This window comes from Pantherophis guttatus, chromosome 9 (assembly GCF_059756535.1).
Source record: "Pantherophis guttatus breed Tessera chromosome 9, ASM5975653v1, whole genome shotgun sequence".
In the NCBI taxonomy this organism is placed as follows: Eukaryota; Metazoa; Chordata; class Lepidosauria; order Squamata; family Colubridae; genus Pantherophis; species Pantherophis guttatus.
Genome location: NC_142071.1, coordinates 22,257,215 through 22,280,704, shown reverse-complemented (window position 1 = coordinate 22,280,704; position 23,490 = coordinate 22,257,215). Strand labels below are relative to the sequence as shown.

The 23,490-nt window shown below is 44.2% G+C and overlaps 2 protein-coding genes across 12 annotated transcripts in view; both read right to left on the bottom strand.

Annotated features, from left to right (window-relative positions):
- The window catches only part of ST14 (ST14 transmembrane serine protease matriptase), a 58,753-nt gene extending 53,717 nt beyond the window's left edge, over window positions 1-5,036 (bottom strand). The window contains exon 1 of the mRNA XM_060693561.2: window positions 4,470-5,036. Within this exon, the coding sequence (XP_060549544.2) occupies window positions 4,470-4,541 (72 nt within the window). The 5' untranslated portion in view covers window positions 4,542-5,036. The remainder of the gene's footprint in view (window positions 1-4,469) is intronic.
- Window positions 5,037-9,847: 4,811 nt separating this feature from the next.
- Window positions 9,848-23,490, bottom strand: part of NFRKB (nuclear factor related to kappaB binding protein) — a 34,353-nt gene continuing 20,710 nt past the window's right edge. For 6 of the 11 annotated variants that reach the window (XM_034421970.3, XM_034421972.3, XM_060693560.2 and 3 more), the window contains exons 18-27: window positions 23,184-23,290; window positions 22,549-22,672; window positions 21,225-21,304; window positions 20,098-20,318; window positions 18,923-19,202; window positions 16,067-16,330; window positions 14,802-15,590; window positions 13,948-14,054; window positions 12,309-12,444; window positions 9,848-10,721 (exon numbers count right to left, since the gene is read on the bottom strand). In XM_034421970.3, the coding sequence (XP_034277861.2) occupies window positions 10,596-10,721; window positions 12,309-12,444; window positions 13,948-14,054; window positions 14,802-15,590; window positions 16,067-16,330; window positions 18,923-19,202; window positions 20,098-20,318; window positions 21,225-21,304; window positions 22,549-22,672; window positions 23,184-23,290 (2,234 nt within the window). In that variant the 3' untranslated portion in view covers window positions 9,848-10,595. The remainder of the gene's footprint in view (window positions 10,722-12,308; window positions 12,445-13,947; window positions 14,055-14,801; window positions 15,591-16,066; window positions 16,331-18,922; window positions 19,203-20,097; window positions 20,319-21,224; window positions 21,305-22,548; window positions 22,673-23,183; window positions 23,291-23,490) is intronic. The other 5 variants (XM_034421973.3, XM_087875650.1, XM_087875651.1 and 2 more) reach the window with 1 other exon arrangement.

Genomic DNA, 23,490 nt, shown 5'->3' with positions numbered 1-23,490 from the left:
ACCTTCTGATCTTAGTAAAAGGCAATGGGTTCATTTGTGGAGCAACCTCAGAACAACACCAAAGAGGGGGGAGGGGGGAATCCACATCTTGGGGATCTACTTTCAGTGGACTTTTCAGATCAAGTCTATGTCACACTGAATTCAGCTCCTGGGATCTTCACTGTGCATCCATGTTGTTTTTCTTGGAACAAGGAAATGACTTGTTGTGGCATCTTATAGGATGTTTTTTCAACTTCTCCGTTTAGCCTACAGCCTGGGGATTTCAGGGTAACCTCCCATTCTGACATGAACCTAACCAGATCCTGTTAACATTCTGAGCCCAGACCAGTTACTAATTACTAAGAATTTTAAGAAGGTTTTTTTTTTTTTTCAGAATGGGGAAAAAGAAGGTCAACTTTCCATGCCCATCCAATGCCATCCTAGTTTTTGACCATGGAAGAATGTGGCAACTCTTTATTTGAATGCATTGGTGAGAAGGGCTCACTACCATAAGATTAAATCTTGTTACTCCTTGTTTAGTCTTGTTACTAAACGCACGGATGGTTAAAGTTATGATTTTCCCGACAGAGAAATAAAGGAAGATTAGTATAGATCTATTTCAATCTATTTAGATAGATCTATACTAGTCTCCCTTTATTTCTTTGTCGGGAAAAACATAAATTTAACACAAAAATAGTTTGTCGCGAAAACGACTGCCTGCAAAGCAGTAGTGGTTTTCACTTACCTTCGCTACCAGTTCAGGACTGGGAGTGCGCGTGTGGCGCTTCTGCGCATGTGCAGAGTGTCCGTGATGACGTCCAGGCGGGTAGGCGGAGCCTCCTGCCACCGCCGCTACTGGTTTGCCTGAACCGGGGCAAACTGGTAGAAACCCAGCACTGCTGCGAAGGCCTCTGGATTGGGGCTGAAAGGCGAAAATGGAAGCAGTATGCTCCATCCCATAATTGGGTAGACCAGGTTGCCCTGATAGAACCGGTCCCACTGGAGAAAAAACACACAGATGGTTGTTTTTCCCCCATCCCAACCAGCTCTATGTAAGAGCTTCCCTCAAACTTGGGAGTTGGGTGGCATAGAGATTTGATAAATTAAATTAAATTAACTCTCAATGCTTTACAATTCATTTTCATATCAACAGTTGATAATAATCTGTCTCACATGTAAAATGCATCTGTATTACCTCTACCTCTATCCTGATTTAAACCTTCTATCCATGGAACTGCTCCACGCATCAGATGAAGTGAGCCATAGATCACAGAAGCTTTTTTAATACAATGTTTTAGTCTGAAAAGATGCTGCAAGACTTCTTCTGATTTTTGGCCTTCAACCAAAGGTAACTCCTAATGTCTGAATATAAATCTTGCTTTATTTCCTAAGCATTTAGTTTCATCTTATCTTCCTGCTCGGATAGATTACTGAATGTTGATCATATGACTAAGAGAAACCAAAGTATAAAGACATTTCACTTCCCAGTCCAACCCAGAATCTTGAGATCTTCTGGTGGTTTCTCATCCAAGTACTAATCTGATCCAATCAAAACAGATCCTTAAAACATATTTATGACAACCTTCCTGCCAGAGAGATAAGACCTCAACTCCTATAATGTTCGGTCAATAGATCAGAGAAGAACGGACAGCAGTATCACCAAAGATGCTGAAGAAAGATCCAAACTGCATCCAAAACCCTTTGTAATATCATCAACTTGATATACACTTAGTCTGCCACATCCTGAAGAGTCAAGGCAATCCATAAATTAGTTAATTTACCCTACCCTTGGCCAATAAAAATCAGGCTTTTTTTTTTAAAGGAAAATGTCTTACATCACTCCCAGCAGAAGACACATGGACTTCCATTTTGCAAATCCCTAAGAAGAGGAAACTCAAAGCTGAGGTTTAACTACCCCAATACATAGGATTATATCTGTTTTGAAACAGGCTGTTATTGTTTGTTGCCAAGTCGTGTCCGACCAATCGTGACCCCATGGACAACGTTCCTCCAGGCCTTCCTGTCCTCTACCATCCTCTGGAGTCCATTTAAGCTTCAGTGACTCCATCCAGCCACCTCATTCTCTGCCATCCCCTTCTTCTTCTTTGAAACAGGTACAACAATCCTAAAATCTTTCTCCACTGATGGGTTAAAACAGGAATGAGAAGGTGAAATATCACATTTACAGTGTGGGAAGAAAAAGGTTCTGTATTTCCTAACACAGGGGTCCTCAACTTTGGCAATTTTAAGACTTGTGGACTTCAACTCCCAGAATTCTGGGAGTTGGAAGTCCACAAATCTTAAAGTTGCCCAGGTTAGGGACCCCTGCCTTAACAGGAAGTCTAAATGATGTGAAGACAATCTTCACCTCTTCAAGGTCAAACCAATCCCACCCTTAAATGAAACATCTCTGGAAATATCCAAGAAGTAGGCACTGCTTCGTGCCGCTCACACTGCAATATATTGTAAGTCTAATTTCCAACACAAATTCCAGAGCTCAACATTATTTTCAGTTTCAGGATGATTTTTTTTTTTTTTTGGCCTTCTGCTGCAGTTGTACCAGAGACTTTTAACCACCAACCCATCATCACCACCGTCATCGTTGCTCAACTTCAGAGTATTTTAGGTCACTGTGAATACTTTCACTTCATTCTACACAGGAAACCTTGAGAAACGCACTGGTAGCATAGTTCCCACCCCCGAGTTCTGCTTCAGCAAATGTAGGCCACCACTATGCCTCCAGAAATCTATCACTCATATACTGCAGTCAATTCAATTTTCCTACCTTTCTTTTCAAAGAATCTGCTGTCAATCCATCAGATGATGGCCCATGCTTCAAAGTAATGAGTATTGATTTGTAAGTCAAGAGTCTTTTGCATTATCCTTAAATGGATTTAGTTGGCCATATATTATTTTTTTTATTTCTGTGTGCATGTTACTTGTCCCTTTATAAATTTTAGTTGTGTGTGTCTGTCTATATCTATCTATCTATCTATCTATCTATCTATCTATCCATCCATCCATCCATCCATCCATCCATCCATCCATCCAGTGGTGGGATTCAAGTAATTTAACAACCGGTTCTCTGCCCTAATGATTTCTTCCAACAACCAGTTCACCAAACTGCTCAGAAAGTTAACAACCGGTTCTCCCAAAGTGGTGCGAACTGGCTGAATCCCACCACTGTATCTATCTATCTATCTATCTATCTGTCTGTCTGTCTGTCTGTCTGTCTGTCTATCATCTATTCATCTATCTATCTATCTATCTATCATCTATCTATCTATCTATCTATCTATCTATCTATCCACACACACACACACACACACACACACAAATAAAATTTATAACGGGATAAGTAACACACACACAAAGATAAAAAAAATAATATATGGCCAACTAAATCCATTTAAGGATAATGCAAAAGACTCTTCTATATTTCTAGTTTTGTATCTTGGTCTATTTTATCTCTCTTTTTCGTTCTTAACATGACAGGTGGCTCTCGACTTACGATCGCAACTGAGCCCCAAATTTCTGTTGCTAACCGAGACAGCTGTTAAGTGAGTCCCTGCCCCAATTTTACGACCTTTCTTGCCATCGTCGTTAAGCGAATCACTGCAGATTTTCCCTTTAGTAACGCAGCTGTTAAGTGAATTTGGCTTCCCCGTTGATTTTCCTGGTCAGAAAGTGACTCCAGGACACTCGCCATAAACTTGAGTCGGAAGCCGAGCCTCTGAATTTTGATCACGTGACGATGGGGAAGCCGCACCAGTCGAAAGTGTGACAAACCCTGAAGTCACTTTTTTCCAGTCCTGTGGTCCCTTTGAACGATCGCTAAACGAAACTGTTGTAAGTCGAGGACTACCTGTTTTAGCTGTTTTTCATTCCTCCTCTTCCTCTGCTGGCCTAGGACCATCACAGGGGATCTGATCTGATCTGCTGCCCTTTTCCATTTTGCTACCTTTCTCCTCCCAAGAATCTGAGGCCATCTTTCACCTTTGCACACCTTTCCGCCCTAGAAGACTAGCTTTGAACACCTGAGCAACTCAACTTCCCGGATCAAGTTTCCTCTTCTTTTATTTTTATTTTTTCCCTTTCCTTCTTTTCTCTTCCACCCAAAGCCTAAATCTCTCTGGAACGAAGCCCCTCCAAACGCCAAAATGGGAGACCCAGCCTGCTGGAGACCCCCTGAGATTTCCCCCAGGCTCAGAATCCCTTATCCGAGGACCCCCTTCGCAGCCCAACAAAGAGACGGCAGGGAAAACAAACAAACAAACCAACAACAAAAAACTTGGCCAGGATCCATCACCACTCCGGAATCGCCGGCTTCGCTTTCCAAACTCTTTTAAGGAGATCGCTGCTCCATTGTTTTTTTAAAAATAATATTTTTTTTAAAAAAAATCCCGATTATTTTTTTTTAAAGCCCCCTTTGGCCCCCACCCCGCCCCCACCCCCCAAAAAAAGAAGCAACCAGGAAGTAAAGCGCTCACCTCGGTCTTGCTGCTGTATTTCAGGCCGGAGACCTTCGTTTTGGCCCCCGAAGGTGGGCGATAAATATTCATCTTTCTTTCGGGGTTAGGAAGAGGCAGCCTTCATGGATCGATTAATCGCTTTTCGGGGTGGGGGGTGGGGGACAGAGGACGGTGGGGGGTGGGGGGGTGAGTGATGATGAGGGACGGGAGAGTCCAAAATCCCAAAAAGGAAAAGAAAGGGGAAAAAAAGAAGAAGGAAAAAATCGAACTGCAGACGACGGGCGCAAAGTCCTCTCCAACTTTTGTCTCGCTTCCAGAGACGCAAAGCTCTACAAAGCCAAGGGGGAAAACCCAGACTGGGGCTGACCCAGACACATCCGGTGTTCGCGCTGCGAAAAGAAGGACGGGTTTTTAAATCTTTCTCTTTTTTTTTGTTTTCTTCCTCCCCTTTTTCTTGTCCCTTCTTTCTCTCTCGCCTGCTGGAACTGGGTCGCTGGCGGGCGCGCTGCTTCGCTCTCGCTCTGCCTCCCTCGCCTTCCTGGATCGCCCTTTGCGCGCACAGGTGACCCGTGGTGGGGCGGAGCTGCTGTTGCGGCTGCTGCTGGTTGAGTTACCTGGCGGCGAGGGGCCCCGCCCGCTTCTCCTGCTGGCAGGTGAGGGGCGGGAAGTAAGAGCCAATCAGAATAGAGCTGGAAGGGGCCTTGGAGGTCATCTAGTCCAACCCCCTGCTTAAGCTGGAGACCTTCCATCAATCAGAATAAAGCTGGAAGGGGCCTTAGAGGTCTTCTATCCAACCCCCTGCTCAAGCAGGAGACCCTCGATCAATCAGAAGGGATTCAGATTAAGAGTTGGAAGGGATCTTGTAGGTCATCTAGTCCAACCCCCTTCTGCTCCCCAAGCAGGAGACCCTACACCAGTGATGGGTAAACTTTTCCACACCGAGTGCCCAAAGCATGTACCCGAATCCCCAAAGTGCAATGTGTGTGCAGCCCTCGCGCATGTGCCCCCCCCTGCATGCACCCCAACCCCACCCCACCCCGCATGCACGGCAGAGACCCAAAGACCAGCTGGCCAGTGAGAGGCACGCACGCATGCACGGCGGAGCTGAGCTAGGGCGATGGCTCACGTGCTCACAGAGAGGTCGCTTCGTGCCACCTCTGGCATGCGTGGCATAGGTTCGCAATCACGGTCCTACACCATTTCTTGGAGGCCTCCCAGTCCAACCCCCTGCTCAAGCAGGATATAGCGGCCAGTACGCTCCCATAGAGAGGGGCTCCTCCGGGTGCCGTCGGCCAAACAGTGTCAACTGGCGGCCCCTAGGAAGAGAGCCTTCTTTGTGGGGGCACCTACGATCTGGAACGAGCTCCCCCCGGAGATACGGAGGATCCCGGATCTGCGCACCTTCCGTCGCGCACTCAAGACTTTCTTATTTCATCAAGCTGGCCTGGCCTAAATCTTTTCCCCTTTTAAATGTAAATTTTAATTTGTTTTTAAATTATGGGGTATTTTAAATTTGTCTCAGCCAAATTATTTAATTCGTTTTTATTCTATTTTAAATTTTTGTAGTTATGTGTTTTATTCTGTGGCTGTTCACCGCCCTGAGTCCTTCGGGAGAAGGGCGGTATAGAAATCCAATAAATAATAAATAATAAAAAATACCATTCCAGACAAGTCACTGTCCAGTCCCTTCTTAAAAGCCTCCAGTGATGGAGCATCCACAACTTCTGAAGGCAACTTCTGTTCCACTGGTTAATTGTCCTCACTGTTAGGAAGTTTCTCCTTAATTCCCGATTGCTTCTCTCCTTGAGTAGCAGTGGAGAGCCCCCCCCTTTTTTTAAAAAAATTTGATTTATATGCTGCCCTTCTCCGGAGACTCAGGGCAGCTTACAATGCGCTAAGCAATAGCCTTCATTCTTTTGTATATTTTATACAAAGTCAGCTTATTGCCCCCACAATCCGGGTCCTCATTTTACCTACCTTAGAAAGGATGGAAGGCTGAGTCAACCTTGAGCCTGACGAGATTCGAACTTGCAGTAATTGCAGGCAGCTGATCTTAATAACAGGGTGCACTAAACCACTGTACTACCAAGGCTCTTTTCCCCTTGCCCAGGTGGGGGAAGCTGAAGGTGAGATCCCTGAGAGATGGAGGAAGATGGGTGGGGGAGGGGAGAAGGGCTCCTGACAGGAGGGACTTGCTGGGCTGCCAAGGAGAGCTACTCCAGACTGGCCACTCGTAGACGGAAGAACCCCGTGGGACGCGGAGCAAAGGAGGGGTTGCCTTGGTGGGTTCAGCTGATAGAGAGACCCCTGGCTCTTTAGCCTGGTCCTCCGTCCCAAGCTGCCTGTCTCTTCCTTGGCTCTTCAGTTCTTCCATGGACAACCCAAGAACTAACAAAATTTTTAGCTCTCTTTTCACCTTTCTTTCCTTTTTCTATAAATAACTCAAGGGGCTGAATATACCCGATACGCCTTCCTCCTCCTATTTTCCCAGCAACAACCCTGTGAGGTCACTCAGCTGGCTTTCAGGCCTAAGGCAGGACTAGAACTCAACGCCAGCGCCTTAACCACTATGCAGAGCTGATTTAACTTCCCCATAGAGGTTGCCTCTGTACGTCTGCTGGGCTCACGTGATTTGATGATGGTTTGAATAAACCACACCAGGATGGGATTCAGAGTCACGAAGTGCATGTAGGTATCTGGAAAAGCAGGTTGTTATAGAAATAAGTTAATGGGATGGTGGACGAACCATCGTTAGAATTGAGAGGAATCACACATTTCTAGTATGGATACTGATTTATTTCAGGTGGCAATGGTTTGCAGCAAACCACCATCTAAAGCACAGGCTACGATGGGTTGTGGCTTGGTCAATTCTAGCCCTGACCAGTAATATGGACTACTGTATGCCTTGACATATTGTGGGGTAGTTTAGTCAAGGGTAGTTTATTTAGTAAACTGGTTGGATAGATCTCTGTTATTATTGGAGTAGGCTAATGCAATGTGCTTCCAAAGAGATAGGAAAATACATGACTGGAGAAAACGTAGGTGTTTTTAAGCACTGGCCGTAGTACAGCAAACAAATGCAACCTTGAACTGTGATTCAGGCACGGAACACTTTGGTTGGGCAGGAAAATGGGGGCTCTTTCTGAAATGACTGGCTTCCAGAATTGAAGGCATCCATTCAACCCCGGAGTGGGGGGGGGAGGGTTGAGACTTTGAGGAGTTGTAATCCTAGCATTTCTGCGAGGGACAGCCAACTCTGCTGTTGCCCTCTTGAGCAGATTCTCTAGGGTTAAAAGGCCAGAGCAATGAAGTAAAATAGCCAGTAATTAAAAAATATTCAGACAGCCAATGGTGACAAATTTCTGCCAAATCAAAGATGCCCAGAAAACAATTGGAGGGAGGGAGGGAAGGAAGGAGGGGGGGGGGGAGAGAGAGAGAGAGAGAGAGAGAGAGAATAGGGCGAGAGGGGGGGGGGAAGAGATTAGATATATATTAGATACTGTGTTTCCCCGAAAATAAGACCCTGTCTTATATATTTTTCAACACTGAAATAAGTGCTTGGCCTTATTGCCATGCACTCAAAAGCCCGATTGGGCTTATTATCAGGGGAAGTCTTATTTTGGGGGAAACAGGGTAACTAGCTAGCTAGACAGACAGACAGATGAGAGATTAGCTAGCTAGCTAGACAGACAGACAGACAGACAGATGAGAGATTAGATAGATAGATAGATAGATAGATAGATAGATAGATAGATAGATAGATAGATAGATAGATAGATAGATAGATATAGATAAGATATAGATTAGATAGACAGAGAGATGAGAGAGATTAGGTATAGATTAGATAGATAGATAGATATAAAGAGATAGAGTTGTGTTTCTTAGGAAAATGATATTAATAATACTAATATTAATTCACATTGCTGAAATTCACTGCAGATTTAGTTTAAAAAGTACCTAGACTACAGGGGGGAAATAGTGTGTGAATGAATGAAGTACCTGAATGAAAAGCAAGGTATATTAAATATATGAAGAATAACTTCAGCATCAGGAGGCATAATTAATGGAAAAGTTAGTCATAGCAGAGGACTGCGTTTCCTAGCAATTTTACGGAATCACTGACTGGTGTACTTACTGCAAGCTGTCCAGTGAGTCCATCAGGATGTCTAACACTGTCTTTAGATCATCCCAAGTATTCATTACACAAGAACATGTTGCTACCTGGAGGGTTTAAAATCCAGTGAGAAAAATATCCAGCCGAAAAGGAAATGCTGGTTGAGGAGTAGAAGAGCAAGCCAGTCAACCAGACAAAACCAGTGGCCTAGAAAAGCTTGAAAAGGAGAAACTATAATGAGAAGTTGACCCTCAGGGCTATCGGGGCAGAATTTGAATTGATTTGAATCAGAAAATTGCTGGAAGGGACCTTGGAGGTCTTCTAGTCCAGCCCCCTGTTCAAGCAGGAGCTCCTTTATCTCTTCTGCATCTCAAGCAAAGAGAAAATCCCAACTGTTGCAAATTAGTTTACCTTTTGTGGATCTTAAGATACTCTGATGATTGTTCTATATAGGGTGTATGCAGATGGTAGAATGAGATGGTCCATTAAAGGAGAATAAATGTCTGCTCATCCCTTTATTTCAAAGCCTGTGCATTTTTCCAGCGTTTATGAGGGATCTTTATGCTTTGAAATTTTTTTTAAAGAAGTGTTTTAGCTCTTGTGTGAACGCAGCACGTCAGCTGCCCGCTAAAACAATGCATACACACCTTTTCAGACTTCAGGGCAAGGATGCTTTTAAGAGTTGCCTCAAGCAAATTATGTTAATGATTGGTTCATGAAAACAATGGCATCTTTATTTTTTTCCTCCTGGGTCTTGCAGACATATGATTGAAGCCAAGCAAGCTCACCAGAACTGCTCTGGGCTCCTATAAGGTCCAAAATACTTCTTCTGAATTATGTGCATTTTACTATATTGCTTGAATAAACATACAGAAAATGGCAGTTGTCTGCCAAATTCTACAATTCTCATTACTAGATATCAAACAAAGCACCATTTTCAAAAAAAAAACCGGTGTATTGTTTGTTATGTTTTTCCAACTTTTCTGATTCTTGCACCCCAAAGTAGAAGCTAGATTTGGATTCTCATTTTTTGGCAATAATGTACCATGCACTTGATTAACATCTGATTTTAATGTCAGATGACATCGTAATAGCTAGCAACTCCGACTTTAAAAAAAACAAGACCAACATGGTATGCAATAACTATCGTGGTTCATAGATGTGGCATCTCTTAGCAAAAATACAAAATATTTGTTTTTGCACTTCGTATCATTTTTGAAAAATGGTAAGCTTATAATAGAACAAAAAAGTTCAGGTAATATAGCTGAGCTGACATCAGACGTTCGTTCATAAAGTTTGGTAATCTTTATTCAAAAAGCAATAAAAATCAACAGTTAGGCTCAATCTCCACTAAAGTGAGCAGGTAAGTGATCACCAAGCTCGGGTGAGGTTGGCTTCACCTGTGATTTCGAGAAGCGATTTTCCTGTCCCATTAAGGCCACTAACATCTTTCAAAATGGGGTTTAGAGGGAACAAAAGAATTTAACTCTCTTTATTCACAACTAGCTCATCTACGTATGAGATTTTCTTGTGCAATTGGTGTAAGCAAGAGAAACACCTGCGCACAGAAGGAAAGACCATCAACCCAAAGTGGTGTCAGATCTCAAAAAACAATCATAAACATACACAGAACAGACAAAAACATTGGGAACAAACAATAACAATCCAGATTGCAAAGTCCAACCCAGTGTCCACTACTTCCAACACTCCCTTTCTTCTTCTTGTCTTATTCAGAATCCCTTGTAGAAACATACATTCCCACCAACACGAGCCAATAATTCAAAGAGGCTCCTCCTCTTTGAATTATTCAAAATTCAATGTGGATTTCACTAGCGTGCTACGCTAGCTGGGCTTGTATTGGTGGGTTCTGCCTATTCAGAACCCAAGAGACCACCAGAGATGCTTCTAGTTACATCGGGAACCAACCCGCACATCGCCAAGTCCCACCTGAGCAAGACGTCGCTCGGGTGAAAATGGCGCGAGAGAACTCGAGACTTAATTGGGAAAAAAAAATAATTCCGCTGACACTTTCACGGCTGATCCTGGGTCTGTTTTGGAGATGGGGCTGCTGTGACAACTACAGTGGATACGGCTTTTGTAGTGCCAGAGACTGTTCCCGGCTGGAGATGAGAGGCTGGAACGGTCTGAATCCGTACCTGTACAGAACAGGACAATGAGATTAGAAACCTCCCCCACACCGCACAAAATATCAATGCTAGCAAATAGCAATAGCACTTAGACTTATATAGCGCTTCACAGTGCTTTACAGCCCTCTCTAAGCGGTTTACAGAGTCAGTATCTTCCCCGCAACAATCTGGCTCCTCATTTTACCGACCTCAGAAGGATGGAAGGCTGAGTCAACCTTGAGCCTAGTGAGATTCGAACTGCCAAATTGCAGGCAGCAGAAGTAGCCTGCAGTACTGCATTCATGGTACTAGGGGGAAAGTCTGTCGTTAAACCAAATTTCTTACTGAAAGCTTGCTTCACCCATGCCCCTCAAATCCTCTGACCGAAGCACTCTCTAAGTCGGGGGTCCTCAAAGTTTTTAAACAGGGGGCCAATTCACGGTCCCTCAGACTGTTGGGGGGGCTGGACCGGCTGGGTGGGTGTGGCTAGGTGGTCATGTGACTGGGTGGGTGTGGCCAATTTAGCAGTCCATCAAACAATACACACAAATTAAACTTTAATTCATTATGCTCCTGGGGGTGGAAAGCAGGTTAGTGAAGGGATGTGGCTGCCTTGGGAGCAGATGAGGGACTTCTGTTTGTGTGTGTGTGTGTGTGTGTGTGTGTGTGTGTGTGTGTGCGTGTGTGTCCCCCCTCCCTCCCCTCTGTGTGTGTCTCTCTCTCCCTCCCTCTCTCCCTCCCTCCCTCCCTCCCTGGAGGCTGGGGAGGGTAACCGTACCACTCCAGTACCACTCTACTGCCCAAAATGGGCCCGTTTTTGGCGTCCTGAGGCCTCCACGCATCCCATTTTTGGCCTCGGCCTCCAGAAAGTGGGTGGGGGCCGGCAGGTAGGTGGGGTGATGTGGGCAGGGCAGCCTCATGGTCCTGCGTGGGACAGATTAATGGCTTTGGCGGGCCATATCCGACCCCCGGGCCGGGGGTAGTTTGAGAACCCCTGCTCTAAGTGCACAAATAAATAAATAAATTGCAACCATCAAGGTGATGGTGACGTCATGGCGCTCCCATGTAACACCCCTCCTGCGTGAGCTGCACTGGCTCCCGGTGGTCCTCCGGGTGCGATTCAAGGTGTTGGTGACCACCTTTAGAGCGCTCCATGGCTTAGGACCTGTATATCTACGAGACCACCTTCTGCCGCCGAGAGCCTCCCACCGGCTAGTACGCTCCCATAGAGAGGGGCTCCTCAGGGTGCCGTCGGCCAAACAATGTCGACTGGCGGCCCCCAGGGGGAGAGCCTTCTCTGTGGGAGCATCTGCCCTCTGGAACGAGCTCCCCCCGGATCTACGTACTTTCCGTCGGGCCCTCAAAACTTTTTTATTTTATCAAGCCGGGCTGGCCTAACTCTCCAATGGTGTAATTTTAATTTGAATTTTAAATGGGGGATTTTAATAAATTGTTTAATATATTTTAAATTGTTTTTAAATTTTGTATTCTATGTTTTTTACCTGTGGCTGTTCACCGCCCTGAGTCCTTTGGGAGAAGGGCAGTATATAAATTTAAATATTAAATTAAATTAAAGTTCAAAGCCAAGCCATGAAGACATTGAACGGGGTTCCTTACCTGGGCAGCCTGTCCTTGTTGCTGCAGCTGTTGCAACTGCTGGGCAGTCAGGAAGCTCACTGGTTTGTTCCCAGCAATCAGTTTTGTTCCAGCTGGCATAGTGGTAAGGATGATATTCCGCCCCAACCCGCTAATGCTGTGGAAAGAAAGGCATCCAGAAGTCAGGGGGAGATTGGAAGCAGAAAGCGCTAAGACTCTTGCACTAGGCTGGGCTTTTTGCATTAGTTACTGCAGCCTCCAGGTTCCCAATAGTTTACAAGAACGTCAGGAAAGATTCAATTTCACAGGGACATTTCCCAAAGTTTTACCTAGCGAAAGCTGTTGTTTTTATCAAACTAGTACCATCTCTAGCAGGGAAGGAGTTGATGTTCACCTGCTTTAGGAAGAAACATCATTTCCCCTCTAGTAGTGCCTCTACCTTAAAGTTTGTGTTTCCAGGATCTCAGTTGAATTCTGCACATTTCACTATGACAGCCAATTTGCTATAGGGGTTATGCCTCCAGGCTAAAAAACCAGGAAACTTAAGCATGAAAGCTGGCTGGGTGACTTTCGGCCAATCATTCTTAGCCCACAATTCAGGCGACAGCTGGTGAGTCGATTCCTGTCACAACCAACAGATCAACATTCAGTTGATCCCAAAACATGGACCTTGTATCTATGGGGAAAAATGCTAGAAAAAAAAAAAGAATAATTCTGCACATTTCACTACTGTTTTATGGGGAAACACAGCTGTCATATAGCTGAAGGGGTAGACAGGAAATCTCCCTTGTGCTTTAAAGAACTTGCAAAAAAATAACAAATGCAGTATTTAATTTTTCATTCTGAAAATGTTACGTTCTGTGGACCTGAGAATTACATTTCAATAGCCACAGAACCAGTTTAGAATTTGAACAATTTATTGACAATGTCAATAGAAAATTATACTAAAGAAACACAGTATCTCATACTACATATATTGACAGCAGCACGTTATTATATATGTGCAATATTGGAAGAAAGAAGAACCACCACCAGATAACGATATAATTAAAAAGATTTTGGAATGCGCAGAACTGGATAAACTAACTAAAGAAATTCAGGGGAAAGAGGAAACCAAATACTATAAAGTGTGGAATAATTGGTATGAATGGCTGAAAAATAAGGAAATAAATTAAAGGAATGAAGAAGGGAAAGAGGAAAATGTGATAGATCAATTAACATGTTAGTAGAAATGAAATATAATAGGAGAAAAAGGCTGAATAAGTTAACATTATAATATCTGTAAATATTAATATATAGTAAGAAATGGATCCCTGTTAAGTAGCTGAAAAAGAAAGTAAGATTCTTGTATATGTTGTATGTCTACGTATGTCTTTTTAACTATGTTTAAAATAAAAAACTTTTTTTAAAAAAAGAATTTGAACAATTTAGAGGGGATAGCCAAATAAAGAAAGACGCTAGGCAACATTTGCTATCATTCAGGATTTTTTTTTTTTTAACCCATTCTACAGGCAGAGGTTTTGCTTTATAATGTTTTCAGCGGCTAAAAGAATTAACACATTTCAGAACTTTCAATCCTCTTGTTGGATTTCCAGGGGCCTAATTACAGCCCTAGGAAATTCATTACCGAAAGATTCCCAATTCCTCCTGCATTACTCACTTGGCCCCAAGGTTGCCTTTGATGAGGGGAGCAGTCACAACATTCTTGCCTTTCACAGGCTGGCTGATGACCGAGAGGGGCACGGTGATTCGGGTAGGCAGTTTCCCCTGGGGGAATAAATAATATGCAGACATTATTTGTTACCGTTTCTTCTGCCCTATAGACTGTCCAAAGGTCAATAGAGATTCTCAGTCATCCAGGTCACCGTTGTCTCAAAGGTGGTTTTTCAAAAGGCAACTGGACTGTCTGTTTTTTCTTTGAAGACATTTTGCTTCTCATCCCAGAAGTTTCCTCAGCTCTTCCGAAGTTTCTTGGATGAGAAGCAAAACGTCTTCAGAGAAAAACCAGGAAGTCCAGTTGCTTCTTGAAAAAGCACCTTTGGAATAGATATCCAAAGGAAAGTGATACCCTCCCCTCCTGCAAGCCCCCTTCCCCAAATTTTCTGCAAAAAAAACCCCCCAAACCATTGCAATACATGTAACCAGTGGTGAAATTCAGATTTTTTTACTACCGGTTCTGTGGGTGTGGCTTGGTGGGCGTGGTAGAGGAAGGATACTGCAAAATCCCCATTCCCTCCCCACTCCTGGGGAAAGGATATTGCAAAGTCTCCATTCCCACCCCACTCTCGGGCCAGCCAGAGGTGGTATTTGCCGGTTCTCAGAACTACTCAATATTTCTGCTCCCGGTTCTCCAGAACCTGCTGGATTTCACCCCAGCATATAACCCTTCCACGCGGCACTTGTAAACAATTCCTAATGACGGAAGAAACCAGAATAGCAACAAACCTATTGAATTATCTTCAATGCCGAGACTTTCCCATCTCAGGGAGTCTCTGGAAAATCAACGTTACTTACTGGTTGGGAAGTGGAAACCACTGTGGTACTCACAGGAACCTGTCGCACAGTGGAGGTTCCTGGTCCTATAGATATGGGTGTTCCTGCCGCTGACACCACAGCCACTGCCTTGGAGACAGAAGCCGTCATGGTGGGCAGAGAAACAGCGGAGGTATGGCCAGCCCCAGGTATGCTGACTGAAGAAGAGGGCATATGCTTGGCATGAGTGGCCACTGTAATTGTCTGGCCAGGTTTGGGAGGCATCACCCCCATGCCCTGTACAATCCTTATGGTGGCCGCTGGCTTGGCTTCGGAGGACGCTATCGTGGTCATGGCTTTTCCCTTGTGGTCTGCCATGGACATGCCCAAAGCAGGCATCAGTCGGAAGGCGGAACTGGCAGACTCCACTGTTTTCAAGTCGGGTGTCACTTTGACCACAGTTGGTCCAGCAGGACTGGGTGAAGCAGAGGTGTTGGGCGTGCTGGTCTTGGCGGGAGAGTCCGAGGACTGGATGGGGCTTGATGTCACACGCAAAGTGGCGCAGATGCCCTTCCCTGCAGGGTTGCTTCCAGTAGCAGCGGCCGTGCTGAAGAGGTCTTGAGTCAGTTTGACAGTAGTGACTTGAGATTTGGCCAAGGTGGCCATCATGTCCGGAGTGATGCGGAGAACTGTCTGCCCCTTGGCATCTGTGGTGATGGAGGACGGAGGCAGGCGCAAAACATCCTTGCCTTGAATACGGAAGTTGGATGTGGTAAGTGGGAGGCTGCTCCCAGTCTGACTCTTCATGCCCAGCTGTCCAGTAATAGCCACCTGCAAAGCGAAACAGGCATTGATCTGAACTTTCTGTTTTAAGAAACACTGGTCGTATTGGGTGTAGCCATACCAGCAATGCTGGTAATATTGTGTGTAGCCATGCCAACTTAACCCGGGTTGGAAGGCCAAACTGGTCATAAGTGATTATGACCAGTGATTAAAACCTTTGCTCAGAGGTCTTTAAAAACCAGGCAAATTAACGGGGCAACAGGCCCATCACAAGGCTGAGAAGCCTCCTGGTATCTATTTCCTAATTTATAACACAGCTGCCAGAAGCCTGAATTTCCTCTTCTATTCTACCATCTCCTTCCTTTTTGAGCTATGACTGTTGAGAAGGACATGGAGTTAATGAGTTTTTTATTTGAATTAATTTAAGGGCTTAATAAATCAGGCATGGCTGGTGAACTTCCTAGGGGCAAGTCATTAGCCGTAAAATACCTGCAGTGATTCCTTAGCAGAGTGCGGATCCTCACCTGTTTAATGATATTTTGGCCAGCAACGTTCTGGAGGACAGTGGTGGATGAGGAGGAAGAGGATAAAGAGGCAGAGGAGGACAACGGAGTGGTGGAAGGGTTGGGCACAGCACTGTTCGGAGAACTATTTGCCGGCTTGGGGACAGGTGTAGGTTTTGCAGGAATCCCTGTCCCAGTGACATTGGCCGCTCCAGTTACAGCAACAGTTGTCCTCTGTACTTGGACTGGGCTGGTCTGAGCTTTCACTGGAACAGTCATGACAGCCTAAGGGGGAGAAGAAGTCATTAGCATAACAACAGCAGAACATCTGAACACCGTTCCTTTCTGCTTCAGATTGCTCCACATAACCAAAAAAAATGTCAAGGTAGCCGTCACTCTTACCCCAAATCACTTTTGGAAATACAGAAATATGAACATTCTTGTCAGGACACTTTCTAGTTCAATATGCACTTGGACTCTGGGAAAGCATTTGCTTTCAGGGGGAGCCTGAAACCCCCACAGAGTGCGTCCCACCGGGTGGCAGATTGGGGGGGGGGGGAGAGGGGCTACCTAGTATGGCTTTATGCTGTAACGGCGGGTTGGAGGGAATCAAATACGTCCCGCAGATCAATAGGCCTGGTGAGTGGCAGCTGGCTCATCAGTATTGACTGAAGGCGGAGACCGTATTGGTCAAAGCGGCTTCAGAAGAACAGCACATGGTGTGGTGGCAGCCACTTGAAAGCATGTGCACAGAGGTATAGAAAGCAAAGGGAAGACTACTACACTATATATTTCCCGAGGAAATAGTATAGGTTCTCCTGGGGGTGGAGCGAAGATGGAGGACAGGCAGCAACGGCTGTAAAGAGCTCTTCCAAAAGTAAATTAGGTTGTGTGTGTGTGTTGTGTGTGTTGTATATATATATATATATATATATGTATGTATGTATGTATGTATGTATGTATGTATGTATATGTATATGTATATGTATATGTATATGTATATGTGTGTGTGTATTTGTTTTTCTTTCTTTTTCGTAGGTTTTATGTATGTTTCTCTTTAGCCAGGTTCTACCTACGTAAACCAAGATGTTATGCAGCCCTAGTTCAGTGAAATCACAATTCACTAGTTTCTGGGCTTTTTTTTTTTCTCTTCTGGCAGCCAGCAGACCCTTTGCTGCCCATTGGGAGTGTGTGTGTGTGTGTGTGTGTGTGTGTGTGTGTGTGTGTGTGTGTATGTATATGTATGTATGTATATGTGTGTATGTGTATTTTTATATTTTTAACGCATTTTAATCTATTTTTAATCTATACTGGACTTTTACAAAAGCACATATAGTGTGGCTACCATTTGTTTTAGATACATTTTAACAATACTACAAGCCAGGTTTTTTAAGAATGGGGAAAAGGAAAAAGAGACAGCACTCTGCAACATGGAGTTCATCCAAGCCATTGAAGCAGCAGAAAATGGAAGATTATACCGCAAACAGACAGTCTGTTCCAGTAAGTAATTTATCTGCAGTCGCCTTATCAGATAAATTTAATTTTTGTGACTCATTGGAATGGGACTTACAAACCGAACTTGAAAGCAAACGGCATGTAGAACTTTCCTCCTCTCTCTCAGAGAATGGCTCCCTTCCTTGGAACTCAGCAGCAGCCTCCCTCCTTGCACAGGGGGGAGGTGTAATATATTTCCCAGGAAAATCATGGTAATGGCGGCAAAACCTAACAATGGCCCCGAATATGGGCGCCCCTTAAATGGGACAGGGGTGTTAAGAATTTCCCGGTCCGCTAGAAACATGATGAACCTTAAACTACGATTTGGAATGTGGAATCGGAGAAGCTTCTATGAATCTGGGAAAACACACAACACTATCCAAGAAATGTCCAAATACGATAGGATCGCCAACATGATTGCCAACATCCAATGACGGATATGGCACAAGAAGATGCACTTGGAACAATTCTCCCATTTCGTGACTTACTTGAGGAAACAAACACATCTAAGAGATGACTGGAGTCCGTGACTCATTTCCTTCATTTTTTTCCCCCAATTCAGCTAATTTAACTGAATTCAGACAGATAGACCCACACATACTCAGTTTTCCTTTTTTTAGCAACGCAAATGATGCAGCACAGACAACACAAACTGCTCACATTCTGCAAAGGAAGTTGTTCATAGTTGTGCCTCTGCTTTGGGGAATCTATTTGCTGGTGACATTTAAATTGTTCAGAGGCTGAAGATCTATCTCCCATCTTCCCCCATGTATGATCTAGACCAGTATTTTTGAACCTTAACAACTTTTAAGATGTGTGGATTTTAATTCCCAGAATTCCCCAGTGAGACTTATTGGCTGACTGGGGAATTTTAAGAATTGAAGGGTACATATTTTAAAATTGCCAAGGTTGAGAATCACTGGTCTGGGCATTCAAAAACCACAAGGTTTAAGAATGAATCCCATTTCTCTACCAAAGGGAATGGAAAGAGAAGTCTATCCATGAAAAACATAGGTTAAAGAAGGCTAAAATGAGATGGGATTTCTTCCCATTAAGAAATTCTCCTGTCTCCAGAGAACTTGCTAGTCCCAAGCAAAAATATTTTGCTTTTCTCAGCAAGAAGATCTAGCAAAGATTTCGTGAAAACGGAAGTCTCTATGGTGTCATTTAGGGATTTACGTTTTTACACAGGAAGCACCTACACTTGTTCCCCTTTTCTACAGGCACTAGTAAAGGGGTAGTAATTTATTTAGATACCTTAGTTCCGATGCATTGAATTATACTGTGTACAACTGCTATTCAACGATGTAAAATTACAGAGGTAGAGAGATCACCTGGAAGGAAGATTACTAAAATCTGTGCTCATTTGCATGTGTTACTCACCTGAGAGAATACTTTGCTTTGCACAGAAGTGGAAGGAACCCGGATCTGAGGGACGGATGCTAGAGATGGCTGCTGTTGTGCTACCACCTGGGCCGGCTGAGACAGTGGGGGAAGGCTAGTCTGAGCTGCAACTACTCGGACTTGAGGAAGGCCTGAGGAAGTAGTGTGGCTAGCTGTCCGCGTGGTTGGCAACTGAGATCCAGGCTGAGCCTGAGTGCTCTGTGTGGTGGAGAGCAACGTCCCAAGCTGGGGCATGGTGGGAGAAGATACCAAAAGGATGCTATGCAACAATGAAACAAAACAAAAAAATCCTCATGAGTATAGAGGAAAAAAAAGAGAACCTTTCTTCTAGAACACAGAGTTTCAACTGGATCAAGTGCCCAAAACACAGTGCTACAACGCAGGCCCTTATTTTCTCAAAAAAAACAAAAAACAAACCAATAGTTCAAAAAACAGTTTTATCATTTGAAACACTACTTAAAAGACATTTCCCCAAATTGCTTGGAAAGCCTGCCAATATTTAGACATTCTTCAAACAAACCAGACCACTTAATTCAACAATGTTTTTCCAAACAGTCCCTGAGATTCTTATGTCACCAGCTATGCTCTGGAGCAAGCAGAGGTATCAAATTGGATTTCTTCGAGGGACAGATCAGCACTGTAGTTCTCTGTGGGCCACCAGAGAGGGGGGAGCAGGAGGGAGGGGAGATGGAATGGATGCCTCCTGCTGCACCCTGCCGGCAAAAACGGGGCACAGGGGGGGACACACGCAGCCCCCTCTGCCCCATTTTCGGCCTGAACAGCCTCCTGCAGCACTTTTACCGGCCAAAAACGGGCCCTGTGGAGCCCTCATGCACCTTTTTTTGTGCCTCGCCGGCCTCCAGCAGCACTCTGCCGGCCAAAAACGGGCTGCACAGGGGCCTTGCGGGTGCCAGTCCTTTGATATTTCCAGGCCGGCCCAATGGGCCTTGAGTTTGATACCCCTGCTCTGGAGGAATCACTTGTAGAAGATTGTAACCAAGAAACCTGGCACCGTTGGTAATATTTTCCCTCCTTTTTGCAGGTTTAAACTGTCTAGCACGCTCTCTAATCCCTACCCCTGCTTTATCCTTATTCTGCCTGCAGATATTTCCAACCTGCTCCAACTTTTTTATTAAGATGTACAAGAGAATTACCTCTGGCTGGATTTTGCTGGCTCTGTTGTAACGCAAGACAAACTCTTGCTAACCACAGAGACCGGAGGGGGTGAAATAGGCATTGCTGGCAAAGGGAGCGCGGCAGGCGTCACTGGAGTTACCGGGGTTGGCGGCATGCTGGAATCGCTAATGCTCAGCTGGCTGGGCTCGGAGATGCCGGTGGTGACCCCTTTCGACGAACTCTCTTTGGTGCTGGATTTCTACAATGTCAAGAAAGGAGCTTATTTCCTTGGATCACCCCCACAAACACACACACACTGCATTCACCTCTGACAATCTGGACAAGTTCACATGATGAAAGAAGCACACCAGATCTTCTAAAAACAGTCTGCATTTCAAGGATACAGCAAATTTAAAGTGCCTGCCATGCAACCCAAGAAAGCTGCCCCCGATCATTATAGGCAGAGCTCCACCAGATGAGCAGGCTCAGTCTTTATGAGCTGCCTATGCGCAGGTTTGAGAAGAACAAAAAAACAAGCAGCAACTCCTCTATGCAGTGAAAAGGCAACAATTCCTAAAAGGAATCACAACTTTCTATCCTTAGCCTGTTGTTTATCATATACAGGTTTTTCACTGGCTGTTTTGCACATAATATTCGACCGCAATTTACCACATTATTCATGAGAGAAGTAAGATACAATAATCCCGTTTATGTCCCCACCAATTCATACATTTGAATGAACCATCTCTGGCTTCCATTTTTATGGCCCACCCCTTGTCCTAAGTAGCTCAGGAGCAACTCCAAAAGTCTCGCTTTTATTTATTTAGCTTTTATTTAATTTTTTTTATTTATTTGCATTTTATCTAAATGCAACTACTTGTATCAGGAACTGAGATCGATACTAACAATGATGGGATGTTTTTCTGTGACTTTGTCTATGTATCAAATCAAGTCTGTGAGGGACTCATTGGAATTTTCTTCTACTGCAGACTTGTCTTCCGTAAATTAGAATTGGTCCAACACATTTGAAAATACAAACTACTTGTTTGTAGCCAGAATTAGAACAGGATATGGACAAAGATACCTCTAACCCAAGCCTTCAGGGTAGGGCAGTAAATAATCCTTCTGAAAATTTTTGCCCCAAAGACTATACTAGGCAACTTACTGTCTTTGCAGGAGGCTTTGGCTTCTGCTGAAGAGCCTTCTTGGCCTTTGCTGCAGCTGCCTGGGCCTGATGAATCCGCTCTGGAAGGAAAGAATCAGCAGCAGTTCTCAAACAGATGTTGAGAGAGAGAGGTGGCTGAACCACCTAGGCAGCCCTTTCCTTAAAAAAATACACACGTGGTTCAAAGAATTCCCTCTCTGCCAGATGACATAATTTGCCGGTCTAGAGCAGGTGAGTCATACATGAAAATTGCTAACATTCTAAAGGCACTTTCTTGCCATCCTTTGAAAAGCTATAGGCAGCTTTTATAAGTCTTACACATTAAATTATGAATATGAGCAAGCAATGGCTATTCAAAGAGAACAAGAGGAAAATTGTGGGCATCCTCTCAGCAATGGCAAAATTTATAGTAAACCGGGGCAAAACATGTTTTGGAGGGAGGGAAGGAGGGAGGAAGGAAATCCAGTTTTTATAGTTTTTTTTAAAAAAATTGATTTATATGCCGCCCTTCTCCGGAGACTCAGGGCGGCTTACAATGCGCTAAGCAATAGCCTTCATACTTTTGTATATTTATACAAAGTCAGCTTATTGCCCCCACAAACTGGGTCCTCAATTTACCTACCTTAGAAAGGATGGAAGGCTGAGTCAACCTTGAGCCTGGTGAGATTCGAACTTACAGTAATTGCAGACAGCTGGTGTTAAACACAATGCTATCAATCTGCTGAGCCACCCAGTTTATATATGGGGTACCCTATAACATGAATTAGGAGATGCGGTGGCTCAGTGGCTAAGACGATTGAAAGGTCGGCAGTTCGGTGGTTCGAATCCCTAGTGCCACATAACGGGGTGAGCTCCCGTTCCTTGTCCCAGCTTCTGCCAACCTAGCAGTTCAAAAGCACGTAAAAAATGCAAGTAGAAAAATAGGGACCACCTTTGGTGGGAAGGTAACAGCGTTCCGTGTGCTTTCAGCATTTAGTCATGCTGGTCACATGACCACAGAGACTTCAGCATTGGCTCTTCGGCTTTGAAATGGAGATGAGCACCGCCTCCTAGAGCCAGAAACGACTAGCACGCACGTGCAGGGGAACCTTTACCTTTACCTTATAACATGAATTGACTATATATTGACATCCATAGTCCATCTGAGGAACCAAAGACTTTTTCTAGGGTAAAGAGCAGCAGCCAGCTTTTTCCCTCTTTTATTTCTATAATGCAATGAGTGTGTTACGTAAGAAGATGGATGCAGGGCTGACTTCGTGTTTGCAACAAACTGACAACGTTATAATGAACTAAACGCTGTTAGATCCCTCCAGCCAATACCTACCAAACTCCTCTTCACTCCTGTCTCGGTGTAGATATATCCATAGTTTGCGACCAATATCGTATTTTACACAGGGGTCTTTCTCATAGTGCAATCGATCTAAAGCACCACTCACCACAGTGTTAACCTAAGGAAAGGAGTCACCATGAAATTAAGGGGTGCAGAAGACTTTTGTTAATTTAGAAGCCAGCTATCAGTGACTTATCAGAAAAGAATGTTTTCGAGGGATGAGAAATATGCCCTACAAGTAGGAACTGGATACCCAAACCATTCGAAACTAAGAGGCAAGATGGATGAAAAACACACACAAAATTCTCTGGATATTGAGATTTACAGTAAAATGTCCCTTGTGAATATCTACATTTTTAAATTGATGCTTCAGTTTTAAGAAAACCCGGCTGCTGTAGTGTAACTTATCTCCCTGCATGTTATCACTTCTAGTCTGAGGTGTAATAGTCAAAAATTTATAAAAGCATATTTCGCAACTCCATTAGCTAATCCGCAGCTCTACTCACATTCTCCTAAACTACAGCCTTTAAAAATGGTTGCAATACATTGCTATTTTCAGTTGGAAGAAACACACACATTTATGGGGATTCTGAGACACCAGTAAGGCGGTTTGAACACGTACGGCTTACCTGAGCACTGGTGACATCAGGAGCAAGAAACTGGGAGTCCTTCAGAAGCTCGCAAATTTCAGCACGAGTTCCCTCTCCATTTGGAAGACGGGCTGCAGCATCCCGAACTGAGACAGCAAGAAAAGACCAAGCGCAATCAGGGTCCCGACAGAATCCAGTACTGAAGTAATAACTCTGGAGCTATTCTTGTCCCATTTATTTGAAGGCTTCCCCACTTCAGCTTGGGACTTAGTTTTTCTCCTTTCCCCTAAAGAAATTTTGCAGGCAGCCCTCTTGTTATGCAGACAATCCAGATTCCAAGAATAAC